This window comes from Corythoichthys intestinalis, chromosome 14 (assembly GCF_030265065.1).
Source record: "Corythoichthys intestinalis isolate RoL2023-P3 chromosome 14, ASM3026506v1, whole genome shotgun sequence".
Taxonomy (NCBI): Eukaryota; Metazoa; Chordata; class Actinopteri; order Syngnathiformes; family Syngnathidae; genus Corythoichthys; species Corythoichthys intestinalis.
The window spans coordinates 46,768,168-46,784,412 of record NC_080408.1 but is presented as its reverse complement, the minus strand read 5'-3'; the positions used below and the strand labels follow the sequence as shown (position 1 = coordinate 46,784,412).

At 39.3% G+C, this 16,245-nt stretch overlaps 1 protein-coding gene across 3 annotated transcripts in view; it reads right to left on the bottom strand.

Annotated features, from left to right (window-relative positions):
* The window catches only part of LOC130929742 (piezo-type mechanosensitive ion channel component 2), a 179,793-nt gene that overhangs the window by 74,431 nt on the left and 89,117 nt on the right, over positions 1–16,245 (bottom strand). For all 3 annotated transcript variants that reach the window (XM_057857178.1, XM_057857179.1, XM_057857181.1), the window contains exons 11-17: positions 13,148–13,268; positions 12,901–13,082; positions 10,542–10,772; positions 10,222–10,342; positions 9,954–10,147; positions 7,512–7,639; positions 7,277–7,450 (exon numbers count right to left, since the gene is read on the bottom strand). In XM_057857178.1, the coding sequence (XP_057713161.1) occupies positions 7,277–7,450; positions 7,512–7,639; positions 9,954–10,147; positions 10,222–10,342; positions 10,542–10,772; positions 12,901–13,082; positions 13,148–13,268 (1,151 nt within the window). The remainder of the gene's footprint in view (positions 1–7,276; positions 7,451–7,511; positions 7,640–9,953; positions 10,148–10,221; positions 10,343–10,541; positions 10,773–12,900; positions 13,083–13,147; positions 13,269–16,245) is intronic.

Here is a 16,245-nt window from a genome sequence, read left to right as displayed (position 1 = left end):
AATTTCAAGTCGCTCCAGAGTATAAGTCGCACCCCCAGCCAAACTATGCAAAAAAATGACTTATAGTCCGAATAATACGGTAATACTCTGGATGAGTGGGGGACCCTGGTGCAGAACTTGGCTTAACTGGCAGCTGTACCCTGCTGTTGCACTCGCGAGAGGTAATAGAGGGACTTAAGTCCCTTAAGTAAGCACAGAAGTCGGGCTCACTTTTATGTGTTTTCTCAACTGAACACACTCCAGCTAATTACAGATAACACTACTTACACTCGTGGTGTCACTTCACCCACAGGTCTTTGCGCGTGCTTTGTTTTCTAACATGCGCATTTAAACTTGGTGTGGCTGATTAACTCTGCTAGTACATTCAACTCTGCCTGGAGTGTCTGTGTTCAACTCACTTTGTTGACACTGCTAATGTCAAAACAACACCAATCAACTCAAATTCATAAAAAAATCAACTCGACAGATTTTGCTGCGTACGGCAACCTCTGAGGGACAAAAGTCATAAAATTTGTGCAATCACTTTACACATACTGAACGCAATGCTTTTTCATAAGCGTGATCATTGACTCTCTTGCATGATAAATACAACAATGGGTTCAGTAATTTATAAAAACACAAAGCTAATATGTATATATAATGAAAAACACCTATTTCAATGTAATTTTATTTAATTTAATCACATTACATATATATTACGCAATGCTTTTTCATAAGTATTTTAATTGACTCTCTTACATAATTAATACAACAATGGATTCCGTAATGTGTAAAATTGCAAAACTAATGTGTATATAAAAAACACCTACCATGTGAATTTTTTGAGTGCAGTTATTCATGGTAAGGCACATTGTGCATAATAAAAAATAACCACAAGTGCGTAGTAAGTAGTAACGCGTTTCATTATGCAGTTACATTCACTCAAGTCACTTTTTGAGAAAAATTTACTTCTAGGAGTAGTTTTACCACACCATATTTTTTACTACTGCTTGAGTAGATTTGTGAAGAAGAAACGCTACTCTTACTCTGCCTCTGTGGGCGACACTCGAGTCATGCCATTTTGCCTCTTTATTCGACACATTAGATTTGACTATATTTTTGCTAGCACAGTGGTTCTACCAGTTTCACCAATGAGACGTGTCAACATCAGTGTCAAATGACTCCATTTTCTAACACGTCCACGCGGGACTGTTGGGTGCGGTGGATAGAGACCTCCCTCCTGATGCCTTCAAGAGGGCGTCCTGGCAGCTAAGGCTGCTAGCCTTGGCTTTTGGCTTAGTGGTTATTGCGTCATGCGGCGCGGGAACAAGACAGGGGGACAGATCGCGTCGTGCCGTGTGGCTCCATGCAGACCAGTTACAAGTATACGAATCAGATGTAACAATACAGTCACATGACCACACACAAGCTTGAAATCGGAAGTACAATCATCTTGCTGGCCTGTTCAAGCACGTCTTTAAAGCGATGGGAAAAAAAACAAACTATTTGACATAGAACGCTGCCAACAACAGGACTTCAAAGAGCTTATTTCACCCTCAATCCCAATTTTTATTTGGCACCGGTAGACCACGGAAAACCGGAGATATGACCGTTTTAATTTAATGGTAGGAAATGTTTTTCCCACTAGTGGGCACTCTTTGGACGGGTGATGTTTCATTTCTGCAGATTTTTCTTAATTACTTCTATTTGAGTAAATTTTTGGATTACTACTTTAACTTGAGTAATATAATTTTAAAGTTATGCTACTCTACCCACCTCTGGAAATGACAGTTAATAATAAACAATCCAATAAAAGACTCAAAGTCAAACAACTACTGTAGAAATACTCCTTCCTAAGGGTAGACTCCTAACCTACTGCCAAGTCGGTTTAGCAGGAACAACCTGATGCGAGCGGTGAAAGCAGCAAAGTGGGTGATTGGATGTACACTACCAATCCTCTCAGAGACATATAGACTGGCAGACTACAGCGGAAAGCCAGTGGAATCGTTTAACACTCCTCCCACCCCAGACAGTCACTTTTCTCCAGCTGGAAAACGCCACAGGACATTAAAGACTCAAACCAGCTTCTACCACCAAGCTGTGAAATACATCTAACCACTCGGCCCCGCAGTAACAAGTAATGACTACACCCTGAAATATAATCCAATATAAAGCCCTAAAATGGTTGCCAATCAGGAGTTGGCTGCTTTGAAAGTGTCTGGCAGTGAATGAATTGATGCGATCACTTCTCTTGCCAGTACGACAGCGTAAACTCCACTTTGCACAAAAACTATAAAACTAATAAAATAACTGAAAATGAGTGGATATCAGTGTTGTTTTCGTCAATGATGACAATAACGAAAATATTTCGTCAACGAACACTATTTTCATGATGATGACGAGACGATATCGGGCTAAAAACGTTTTGGCAGACTAAAACATAACGAGACAAATGCCAGCTGACGAGATGAGAATGAGACAAAAATGTGCAATAGTTTCCGTCATGTGTTCACAATGTGTGACATTTTATATGTAATTAGCTTGCATCATAGCAGTGTCTGGTTGTGCCACTCATTTGACGTGCTGCCCCCCCGACCCCCAACTTGGCAGTGTCCTCTCCTCTCCAGCCTTGCACACACGGTAAGATTTGTTTTCTTATCTTGGCCATGGAGAAGATGCAATTTTGCTTTAGCCTTTAAAGGTCTGTGCTGAGTGGTCATCACACACTAAATGTAACTCATGGCGTTAGCATAGCATTCACTTTAGCATTAGCCTGATGCTTGCGGCGCGTGTCCCCTTCAACTGTTGGACTTTTTAAATTACAGTTTGTGGCATCCAGATGGGTATAATTAATTGAAAATAATGTACTGTTTCCCGACTGAGTGTGTATTCTCACCAAGTTGGCGTTGTCCTTGTAGATGCTACAATATACGCTCGTCTGTCAAAGTTCATTTGAAAAAGTTGGGAACCTTTAATGACTTTTAGAGTTTTTTTTATTTTTTATTTTATAGACAGAACCATTTTTAGTAAACGTTGACTACAACTAGACGAAGACAAACCCATTTTGAGATGACTAAAATATGACTAAGACTGCTAAGTTTTATCATCCAAAAGACTAAGATGAAATGTATATAGGGCTGCCAAAAACAACACTGGTGGATATTAGAGATTTTACACCTAGACTCACGATACGATGCAACCCGATATGTACGGAATATGATATTTAAAAATGTTTTTTAAAAACAAAATTATGTTTAAAAAAATTGTGCTGTGAAAGAATATTATTCAGAGCTCGTGAAATACTTTGCCCAAAAAAAATAAAAATAAAAAGTTAAACACTGTGGGAAAGCTACTATCTTGAGATAACAACGCATAGAAATTTTAAAATTATGCTTATACCACTTGCATTTGGTTCATATAGTAACACAGGCACATTCATATCATCTTCTTAAACAAATAGCCATAGAATTCTTAACAGTGTTCACCTCTTGGGCTTCAGGACCACTTGATCGCACCATAGAGCAAATGAACCACCATGAAGCTGTGAACCAATTGACTTCAAAGCGTCATTGCTTTGAGGAGCTTCATTTGGACGTCACTGCTTAATTGTTTGCTTCCCTTGGAAGAGATGGACAACCTCTGCTGCCACCTGCTGTGAACACTGTTGTTGTTCCAAAATCCAGCTGCGGCACAGTACTAAGTAACCGTGCAAACACCACTCAGATCAGGCATTTGTCATCCGCCAACCCTGCCCCCTGCTTTTAATTATCCTAACCATTCTATACAGGAATGAATAGATATAAGATAATAAGTATTTAGTCAACCACTAATTGTGCAAGTTCTCCCACTTGAAAATATTAGAGAGGCCTGTAATTGTCAGCATGGGTTAACCTCAACCATGAGAGACAGAATGTGAAAAAAAAAACGGAAAATCACATTGTTTGATTTTTAAAGAATTTATTTGCAAATCCTGGTGGAAAATAAGTATTTGGTCAATACCAAAAGTTCATCTCAATACTTTGTTATGTACCCTTTGTTGGCAATAACCAGTGTTGTTAATAACGGCGTTAGAATACAACGGCGTTATTTTCTTCTGTAGTGAGTAATCCAATTAATTTCTTTTCTCATCTTGGCAACGTCGTTACCGGCGTGCGTTACTATGCGTTGCGATGTTGGTTGAGTGACGCGATAAAAGTCTGAAAAAGACGGACTCACAGAGACGAGAGAGCAGAGCAGGAGTGGGGAGGAGGCAAGGGAGTGTGACGCCGTTGCAAACGCGATGGTACTGTGCTAGGTGGCTCCAATAATACCTGACTGGAGCCGATAATCTTCAAACTATGCCCACATGATGCTTCGGTAAATATCACATATAAACAGAACTAGATGCAAATGACAGACACAACAGCATTAGCAACAAGTATTATAAAGAACTCGATGCGTTAGTAAACAGCCGGCGTCTTAAAGCAGTAGACTTCTCAAGAAAGCTCTGTTGTAGAGAACCTTCCTAGCGAACCTAAGTAACCTTTTTATCTAAAATAATCCTAAATCGGCAAAACTTAACTTAAATCTATCTTTAAATGATTAAACAGTTTTAAAACGTACACATGTCGAATAGACAGAAGGGAACTAATGCAATAACGGGAGCAATTTTAACAACTTTAACGGTTGATTCACAACATTAAATGACTTCCACACATAGCAAAGGTTACTATCTAGTTATCGCAATATCCACAATACCCCTGTGTCTAGTTAAGTTTAGGGTAAAGAATTGGGCTAGGGCCAATTGTCCCGAAAAAACACCCTTTAAACTTCAAATGTGTGACCTATTTTTTTTTTTTTTTTTGACAAAAAAAAAATGAAAATTATGACCAGTTACTTTGCCAAGTAACTAATTACTCTTACATTCAGGTAACTGAGTTACTAACACAATTACTTTTCGGGAGAAGTAATTTGTAACTTGTAATTACTTTTTTGAAGTTAGATTAACAACACTGGCAATAACGGCGGCCAAACGTTTTCTGTAAGTCTTCACAAGCTTTTCAAACACTGTTGCTGTTATTTTGGCCCATTCCTCCATGCAGATCTCCTCTAGAGCAGAGACGTTTTGAGGCTGTCGTTGGGCAACACGGACTTTCAACTCCCTCAACAGATTTTCTATGGTGTTGAGATCTGGAGGCTGGCTAGGCCACTCCAGGACCTTGAAATGCTTCTTACGAAGCCACTCCTTTGTTGCCCTGGCTGTGTGTTTGGGATCATTGTCATGCTGAAAGACCCAGCCACTTCTCATCTTCAATGCCCTTGCTGATGGAAGGAGATTTTCACTCAAAATCTCTCCATACATGGCCCCATTCATTCTTTCCTTTACATAGATCAGTCGTCCTGGTCCCTTTGCAGAAAAATAGCCACAAAGCCTGATGTTTTCACCCCCACGCTTCACAGTGTGTATTGTGTTCTTCGGATGCATTTCAGTATTCTTTCTCCTCCAAACACGAGAACCTGTGTTTCTACCAAAAAGTTCTATTTTGGGTTCATCTGACCATAACACATTCTCCCAGTCCTCTTCTGGATCATCCAAATGCTCTCTAGCGAACCGCAGACGGGCCTGGATGTGTACTGGCTTCAGCAGGGGGACACGTCTGGCAGTGCAGGATTTGAGTCCCTGGCGGCTCATTGTGATAGTAGCCTTTGTTACTGTGGTCCCAGCTCTCTGTAGGTCATTCACTACGTCCCCACGTGTGGTTCTGTGATTTTGCCACCGTTCTTGTTATCATTGTGATTCCACGGGGTGAGATCTTTCATGGAGCCCCAGATCGAGGGATATTATCAGTGGTCTTGTATGTCTTCCATTTTCTAATAATTGCTCCCACAGTTGATTTCTTTACACAAAGCAAAGAGTGAAGAGTTACAGAAAACGTTTGCCCTCCGTTATTTGACCAAATACTTATTTTCTACCATGATTTGCAAATAAATTCTTTAAAAATCAAACAATGTGATTTTTTTCTTTTTTTTTTCCACATTCTGTTTCTCATGGTTGAGGTTTACCCATGTTGATAATTACAGGCCTCCCTAATCTTTTCAAGTAGGAGACCTTGCACAATTGGTGGTTGACTAAAAACTTATTTGCCCCACTGTACATGTAACACCTTAACACCATATTAAGAACCTGATTACCCGCAATTCAATCTAAACCTAACTACAGGGGTTTGAGCCCTAAACATCACTAGTATTCCTTGAAAAAACAAAATTATATATTTCTTAAGCCCTAAACTTAACCTAACTACAGCTTGGAATATTATGATATAATTAGTCCTATCGAAAATTTAACAATATGACTTTAAAGGATTAAGATATCAAGTTCTAAAATAAGATGCTGGAGGAATGCTTTTCACTACCCACAATTCACTCTAAACTTAACTACAAGGGTTTGAGCCCTAAACTTTAGTCTTGCTTATAAATAGAAAATTATATATTTCTTTAGCCTTAAAATCAACTAGACCTTGCAATGTTATGATTCATATGATCCTATAAAAATTTAACTATATGACTTTAAAGGATTAATATATCTGGTTCTAAATATAGCTAGCTCTTGTCCCCTGCTTTCAACAACCAATCAGATCAAGCGTTCGTCATCCGTCAACCGTGCACCCTGCTTTCAACGACCAATCAGTTCAAGCGTTCGTCATCCGCCAACCACGCCCCCTGCTTCCGTACTGTGGGCAGCAGCTGGACCTACTTGCAAAATCTTGCTGCAAGCCTCCCAGCATGCAATGCGGCGCTGAGGATATAAATAACTTTCAAAGTTCATGTTCCATGTAAATTGATTCTTCAGTTACTGTTCCAGTTGTTTCATTAATTGCTAGTTATGCTATTTAGTTTGGTGTTATGTGATCATTTTTGTTCATCAGTTTTGTTTTGAAACCGTGAGTTGAATGACCTTTGATTGAAATACATGCCATTACTTTTACCTCCTTGTGTCACTGTTGGAAGACTGTTTGTCCTAATATGTCTTTATTAACACTACAAAACGGCTTGTGGTTACTTATGGTAAAGTTGCTATGTCAGTAATGCAATATGAATTAAGGATTTGTAGACTATACTCCTCAAATCATGTGGCAATGCATCTAGTCATTAGCTCGCGATTCATTTTATTCCAAACTCAGTGGGTATAGTGACGTTTCATATTGCAATATATTGTCAAACAATATTTTATCCCAAATCTATTCTATCTCCCGCCAGTTATTCATGATAATGGATGCCATCCACAAAACAATCCAGAAATTAAGGAGAACTATCTCACCTATAGATGGTGCTCTCTTCTTTGGCCACCACAGCCTGCAGGTCAGTGAGCTGCAGGAAACGTTCATGGAAGTAGTGCAGGTGCAGGATGCACACGAGCAGGAAGGAAGTGGGTATAAAAATCCTGGTGAACAGCTCAGAGACCGAGAACTTCTCAAGGCCCAGGTCTTTGAAACTGCACAGAGGGCATAAAGAGTCTAAAGAGTTCATTAACCCCAGCAGGTAGTTGACCTCACCTGTCTTTGTCCTCAGCTGAATCGGGCCTGAATTGGAAGGTGTAAACAGCCACGAGGACCAGCATGGTATACATAACCACTGACATCCAGAAGTACTTCAGTAGTTTTCGCCACCACTCGTAGTGCACCTACGAGCAAACCAGTTACAGGGGTGAGGGTATTTAATCACCAGGTGTTAATGGCTGGCGGTGCGTTCAATGGCACGACACGCTCAAGGGGACCGAGGGCGAGAGTTTTGGTTTGAGGGCGATTCGATTATAAAGCGGTCAATTTTAATGACGCGGCAATAACGGTCGGCCCCACGAATAGACCGGTATTGAATTTGCACTTTGGAAGGAAGAATGTAATAAGGACAAATTGTGTCCTTTTGTTTTTGCTTGTAAAATGCTTAATAGAACATTCATTTTAATGCAGGTACAGATATCACTGTATATGTTGATGATTGTAATATGAGACTTAACTCTTTGGAAAATTTTTATGTAATTTTTCTATAAACTGTGTGATTATTTTCTGTAAAATGTTACATGAATCAATTATATCATTTTATTAATCAAATGAATCCAGCAAACGTAATCTTTTTGTTCAACATTTCAGGGCTTTTTTCTGTTATAACATTACAATACATAATACTATTATTTATATGAAAAGTATTTTACAAGGTTAAAATAAATAGAATTCTGACGACATTAAAAATTTATTTAGTGGTCGTTAGCACCTCCGCCTCACATTTCACAGATTTTGGCTATGGATCCAGTTTACCGCGACGTTAAAGGGTGCAAAAGAATAGATGTATAAAAAATACATATTATACAGTGATTAAAAAAAAAAAGTATCTGAACCTTTTGGAATTTCTCACATTTCTTCATAAAATCACCAAATGTAATCTGATCTTTGTCAAAATCACACAGATGAAAAAAAAATTCATAGGTTTTCATATTTTAATGAGGATATTATGCAAACAATGACAGAAGGGAGAAAAATAAGTAAGTGAACCATCACATTTTTTGTGGCCCCCGCTTTGGCAGCAATAACTTCAACCAGACTTTTCCTGTAGCTGCCGATCAGTCTGGCACATCGATCAGGGCTGGACTTGGCCCATTCTTTTCTACAAAACTGCTGTAGTTCAGTCAGATTCCTGGGATGTCTGGCATGAATCGCTGTCTTTAGGTAAGCCACATCACTTCAATGTGGTTCAAGTCTGGACTTTGATTTGGCCACTCCAAAACGTGTATTTTGTTCTTCTGAAACCATACTGAAGTTGATTTACTTCTGTGTTTCGGATCATTGTCTTGTTGCAGCATCCATCCTTTTTTTTTAGCTTCAACTGTCTGATAGACGGCCTCAGGTTTTCCTGCAAAATATCCTGATAAACCTTTGAATTCATTCTTCCATTAAAGATTTGCAAGTTGTCCAGGCCATGAGGTAGTAAAACAGCTCCAAATCATGATGCGCCAACATGATGCTAGGGTTCTTTTTTTGTCTCACTGAGAATTGTGCACTGAACTCTTGGTGTCATCTTTGGTGGAAGGCCACTCCTTGGGAGAGAAGCAACAGTGCCAAACTCTTTCCAATTGTAGACAACATCCAGACTTTTTGAGATGGTTTTGTATCCTTTCCCAGCTTTATACAAATCATCAATCTTTGATAGTAGGTCTTCAGACAGCTCTTTTGACCGAGCCATGATGCTCACCAGACAGTGCTTCTCATCAAGACATTTCTTACCAGGTGTGAGTTTTATAGTGGGTAGGGAAGCTTCAAACCACTCATCAGTGTTTGGGAAAACACCCGAATTAAAATGTTTGGTGAAAATTGGTTTCAATTGCTCTTTAGGTTGCCTTAGGCAGAGGGTTCACTTACTTATTTTTCCCCCTTCTGTCATTGTTTGCATGCTATCCTCATTAATATATTAAAACCTATAAATGTTGGTGCGGTATTAGTTAAAGCAGACACTATTTTCATCTGTTTGATTTTGACAAAGATCAGATCACATTTGATGGTGATTGTATGCAGAAATGTGAGAAATTCCAAAAGGTCCAGATACTTTTCATAATACTGTACTTTAATATTACTTCATGTTAATAATACTTTAATATTTACTAATACTTCAATAAAACATTACTGTACTTTTTAAAAAGGCACAAAAATTCTGAAAAAGACATTCTGGTAAAAATTTCATGATTAAAAATCAACTATATTTTGCATACTATCACGAACTTTTCCTGATGAATTAAAAAAAAAAAATACAGCTTTGTTATTTTAATATATATTATATATATATATATATTAAAATGACAAATATTCACCAAGTGTTTGGTTTATGTTCTCATAACTTTAATCCTACAACATTACACATTCATTCTTAAGATAATACATCTCTTTGGTATAGTTTATGACTTTATCATAGTAATGCGCATGCAAAGTTATGCATGTGAGTTAGTGTACCTGATAGAGCACCACGCAAGAAAGGAACATCATCATGTATATGATCTTGTACATGACAATTGTTCCCTCGAAGCTGACGAAGAAGAACATGCCACCACAGATGTAGATCCAATACTTGACCAGCAGGGCCATCACCAGGTTTCCCACCACATGCATGACATCCTGCTCATCTTCTGCCTTAGACTCCTCTTTCTCTATAGAAGACACAGAGGGTCTATCATTCATTCATTCATTCATTTGCTCGTGATGCCACATCCTTTTGATTCACCTTTTATCTTTTGGTCCTCTACTTGAATGCCTAAGAGACCTGCCTCAACTTCTTTTTGTTTCTCTAACTTCTCGGTGAGGGTCTGCCTCAGCAGCAGCCAAAAGCTCAGCAGACACAACACCTGCAATACACGCAACAATTTTATTGATCAGCCTTGCCAAACTATTTTTCTATTGGCCATACCCATAGTCCAAATGCACAGTGCTTTATAAGCCTGGCCGGCGGCTGAAAAATACACATTACCACTACCTCACGACCAACAAAGAATAAGACTATCTTACATAAAAGTGCTGATACGGTGTGAAGAAAATGATAAAAACCTTGGAGGAAATGGAGTGAAAGTGATTTTTCTTGGGCACGGAAAGTCCCGGCACGTGCGAGATGCCTTCAAAGCTGAAGAAGTACTGCAGCACTATCAAGAGGTTGCCGTAGGCCACCATGAACGGCGACGACACCATAGCATAGTGTCGCCGGTCACGGACCATCCACAGCATACACGACCAGATGAGGAAGACGAATGTTAGCCACGAGATGTATGTGATACTCCATGCCTGGTGAATGTATGGAAGAACCACAAAAAGAACTGCTTCAATGCAATGCGTTAAAGACAAAGCTGCAATCGGTGAAAATTCCCTCACGGCAAATGGGGACCAGAACGCCCCACGAAAGTGAAAAACCACGAAGTAGGATTTGCCCCCCCGAAAAAAAGTGAAAAGATGGACATAAACAGTATTCACTTACATGTATTTACACACAATGTATACTTTACATACACTGTACAGTATTTGAATCAATTTACAGCAATTACAGTACTTTATACAGGTATACATTCACTTTCACTAAGAGACTATTCTGGTGGAAGTGCTGACGGTGTACTAAAGGCCAACCGATACAGAGGCATGAAAAAGTATCTCAACCGTTTGTTATTTCTCACATCTTTGCATAAAAATCCCCCACCATCAAAGGTGATCTGATCTTTGTCAAAATCACACAGATGAAAAAACTGTCTGCTTTAACTAAAACCACCCAAACATTTATAGGTTTTCATATTTTAATGAGGATAGTATGCGAATAATGACAGAAGGGGGAAAAATAAGTCAGTGAACCATCACATTTAATATTTTGTGGCCCCTGCTTTGGCAGCAATAACTTCAACCAGACTTTTCCCGTAGCTATCAGGACTAAACTTGGCCCATTCTTCTCTACAAAATTGCTGTTGTTCAGTCAGATTCCTGGGATGTCTGGCATGAATCGCTGTCTTTAGGTCATGCCACATCATCTCAATGTGGTTCAAGTCTGGAAATTGACTTCGCCCCTCCAAAAAGTGTATTTTGTTCTTCTGAAACCATTCTGAAATTGATTTACTTCTGTGTTTTGGATCATTGTCTTGTTGCGGCATCCATCCTCTTTTTAGCTTCAACTGTCTGACAGACGGCCTCGGGTTTTCCTGCAAAATATCCTGATAAACTTTTGAATTCATTCTTCCAAAATGATTGCAAGTTGTCCAGGCCCTGAGGCAGCAAAACAGCCCCAAATCATGATGCTTCATCCACCATGCTTCATGGTGGGGATGAGGTGTTGATTTTGGTGAGCTGTTCTATTCTTCCTCCACACATGACGTTGTGTGTTACTCCCAAAAAATTCAACTTTGGTTTCATCAGTCCACAAAATATTTTGCCATAACTTCTGTGGAGTGTCCAAGTGCCTTTCTGTGAATATTAAACGAGTAACAATATTTTTTTCAGACAGCACTGGCTACCTCCGTGGAGTCCTCCCATGAACACCATCCTTGGCCATAATTTTACATATAGTTGATGTGTGCACAGAGATATCGAACTGTGCCAGTGATTTCTGTAAGTCTTTAGCAGACACTCTGGGGTTGTTTTTTTACCTCTCTGAGTATTCTGCGCTGAACTCTTGGCGTCATCTTTGGTGGGCCGCCACTCCTTGAAAGAGAAACAACAGTGCCAAACTCTCTCCATTTGCAGACTTCTCTGACCGTCGATTGATGAACATCCAGACTTTTAGAGATGGTTTTGTATCCTTTTTCAGCTTTATATACAAATCAACAATCTTTGATTGCAGGTCTTCAGACAGTTGTTTTGACACAGCCACGATGCACATCAGACAATGCTTCTCATCAAGACAATTCTTACAAGGTGGGTGTTTTATAGTGGGCAGGGCAGCTTTAAACCACTCATCGGTGATTGGGCACACACCTGACTTAAATTGTTTTGTAAAAATTGGTCTCAATTGCTCTTTAAGTCTCCTTAGGCAGAGGGTTTATTTTTCAAGCAAGCTATCCTCATTAAAATATGAAAACCTATAAATGTTTGAGCTGTTTTAGTTAAAGCAGACACTGTTTTTTCATCTGTGTAATTTTGACAAAAATCATAACATTTTATCGTGATTTTATATAGAAATGTGAAAAATTCCAAAAGGTTCAAATACTTTTTCATACCACTGTATATCGGTATACCGATATATGGACAATTATTTTTGAATGAATACTTTTTGAAACCCTGCGATGCGCTGAATCTGCTAAACTTGAACCGCGAAGAACCAGGGGATCACTGTACTGCGACCTTGTGGCCAACTGACTTTGAATGATGAACCTTGATATTCTAGTGGAGACTGTGCTACATCAATTGCAATACATGGTAAACTGTGGTGCCTTACCATCATGGCGATTAGTGCGCAGATGTAGCTCTGCTTCATGATGAAATGGAAGACCTTGACCATTGCACCCACACCACGCTTTCTCAGGGCGTCTTCACTTCCATCAGACTTGTCCTCTCTTGAAGGCGAAGCCTCATCCTCTGGAGGAAGACTCACCTCATATACAGATATGTCCTCCTTCTCTGCTCAAACCAAAAACCAAGGAATTATAATCTCTAACATTCTGGTCATCCACCATCAGACTGACCTTTACAATGACTGACGGACTGATCGCCTTTGTATTGAGGGGTGGAATACAAGTCCAGATAGCGTGGACCGTTGTCAGTCACCGTGAAGTCAAAGGATGTTCCGTTGGAGGCCAGCACAACCTGGATGGAAGGAACAGCTGAATGGCTTTCAAGTACAACAAGTTGGCAAAGTAAAAATAAATGAATAATTCCACAACTAAACACAACCAACTTACTAACTTTTGTAATTTGACAATACATGCAAGTAAAGTATGTAAAATAGGTAAACTCAATTTTGAAACAAGAAACGCAAGAGCTTGTAAATAAAGTGATGAAGTTATGGTAGCAATAATGATGTATAGAGGCCCGATATATCTGCCAGCCGAAATATATCTGGCCTATATATGGACTCTTTTCCAACATCGGCCACTGGCCAATAACCAAAATAAAAGTAAGCTGATAAAAAAGGATTTTTATCAGCCGTCTGTATGGGCAACTGTGGCCGCTGCTAACTGACGGTAGGACCTCAGAAGGACCCCGTAGCAGCTTGAAAGAGAAGGGTCTGCAGCCACAGCCACGCTACAAACCACGGCTCATACAGACTACGCCCCTCCAAACCACGCCTACTGTTGGGACGGTGGCGCAAAGAATTCGTCGACTTCTATGTGAAATTCAAAGGGTTTTTGGGACAGTAGGCCCTAGCCCAATTCTTTACCCTAAACTAAACTAGACGCGGGGGTATTACGGAAATTGCGATAACTACATTGTAACCTTTGCTATGTTTGGAAGTCATTTAATGTTGTGAATCAACCGTTAAAGTTGTTAAAATTGCTCCCGTTATTGCATTATTTCCCTCCTGTCTACTTTCGACATGTGAAAGTTTTAAAACTGTTTCATCATTTACAGACGGATTCAAGTCGAGATTTTGCCGATTTTATACAAAAATTTACTTAGGTTCACTACAACAGAGCCTTCCTGAGATGTCTACTGCTTTTAGATGACAGCTGTTTCCTAACGCTGGCGAGTCCGTCATTTTTCATCTAGTTCTCTATACATGTGCTAACGCCACCGAATCTGTCATTTCCGCATCTACAGTAGTGATATATAGATGTGATATCTACCGTAGCATCATGTGGGCGTAGTTTGTAGCAACGTAGACGTAATTTGTAGCAACTGGGTGTTGTCTGTAGCAGCTGTTGGCAGCAGTCAGGCATAATTGGCTTGAAGGCAGGCTGCTACAGGAAGCTTCAAGCTTGCCTGTTTTGTAAATATTGTAAAATATTTTTTTATCTTGTACAAGAGAATATGCAATGTTGCTTTAGCCATTTAAGGTGTTTACTGAGTGATCCTGACACTAAATGTAACTCATAGCGTTAGCATAGCATTTGCGTTAGTATTACCTTAGCATCCTGGTGGGTTTAATTATTTGGAAATAATGAACTGTTCATGCTGAGTGTGTATAATCATATAAAGATGTGTTGCGCTAATTGGTTTGGTAGCACTAGACCGAATTAATCCTTTTAGTCTCGGGTCATTATTGTAAGTTTGAGGTAGTTGAAGCATTTTTTTAAAAAATTAAATTGCTTTTCATAATGTACGTGCTTTTTAAAAAAAAAAAAAAGTATATCTGCCTAAAATACCGGCTAACAAACCACGGGTTTGGATATCGGCAATCGGCTGAAATTTTTTTTTTAGACGGTATCGGCTTTTGAAAATCCAATGTCCGTCAACCAGAATGTAATGAAGTAAACCTAAACAAATTGGTCAAGAACTGTAAGAAAAAGTACATAATCAAGGTAAGTAACTCATGCAAGCAAATTAAAACATGAAAAGTAAAAATAAAATAATTAAAGCATGCAAGTAAAAAAGTAGTCATGTATTGTAAAGTATATTAACCAAGTAAAATGTGTCATCTAAGATCGTGAATAGAATCAGCAAGAAAGTGAAGCATGGAACAGAGCAGGGGTTGGTAAGCCGCAGATTTTTGAACCCCCTGATGTGGTTCACTTGTATATCAAATAATTGAATATTTGATTACAATTTATTCTGGCGCTTGTGAGATTTACCAAAGACGTTTAAATTAAATTCAGAAAGCAGCTCAAGTAAGACTCAGTAAATTATGTTGTTATGACCTGTGGGTCAGTTGTTTTGTTTTCTTTTTTTCCATTGCTCTTTGTGGTGTGTGTGTGTGTGTGTGTGGGGGGGGGGGGGGTTTGCTGATTGAGTGAATTAGGTGCAGGTGTTGCTTATTCAACAGCTCCTGATTGGTGCCCCCTGATTGGCCAACTATTTAAGAATCGTGCCATAAGCACTCTGCCTCCTCTCCAGCCATACGACCACTCAGAAACGCCAGAATTTGTGTGTGCAGATTCCAGCAGCGATTCCTTGTCTATATTGTAAAAAGTAGCGCAGTGACGTAGGAGGGAGAAGCCATTTTTGTTGTACAGTTTTCTCCTGTTTTTTGCATAGGAGTTAGGTCAGTGAAATGTCTTTAATTTGACCTTTTTCTTTTTGTTGGGGAAGGTAGGGTTTTCTTAGTTTGTTGTTTTGGCAAATTTCTCCCTCTGAAGTGAATAAAGAAACAGCTCTTGAATCACTTGATTTTCTGAACTTACTGGCCTTTCTGGGTGATGGTTGGACAGGAAGAGCACACCCCATATTCCGTCCTGATTCCCCTAGACCGGGGCGTAACAGTGTGTTTATTATCACAACACTCGTGCAGGTCATGAATTTACCAACTATGTCAAGTCATGATTGCCACTTGGAAGGTGTATCCAAGTCTTTATGCCATTAATAGTCAGAGTTAATTGTGCGTACACCTTCTGAGTAGCAACCATAAATAGTTACGTTAGATTTACATTGTTCACTCACGCACATCATGAATTCACCAACTATGTAAAGTCATGGTTGCTACTTTGAAGGTGCACCCACAAGTCTTTGCGCTTGTGAATTGTCTCTTGTGTGGAAACTGGCTTGAAATGGTTCTTTGGGTGTTAAAGGTTTCCGACCCCTGGATAAAATAATCAGAAATAAAGCCTTTTAATCATGCAATGTAAGTAAAATAAGTAGCGTATTTTTCCGACTATAAGCCGCAAGTTTTTTCTTGGCATTTCTACCC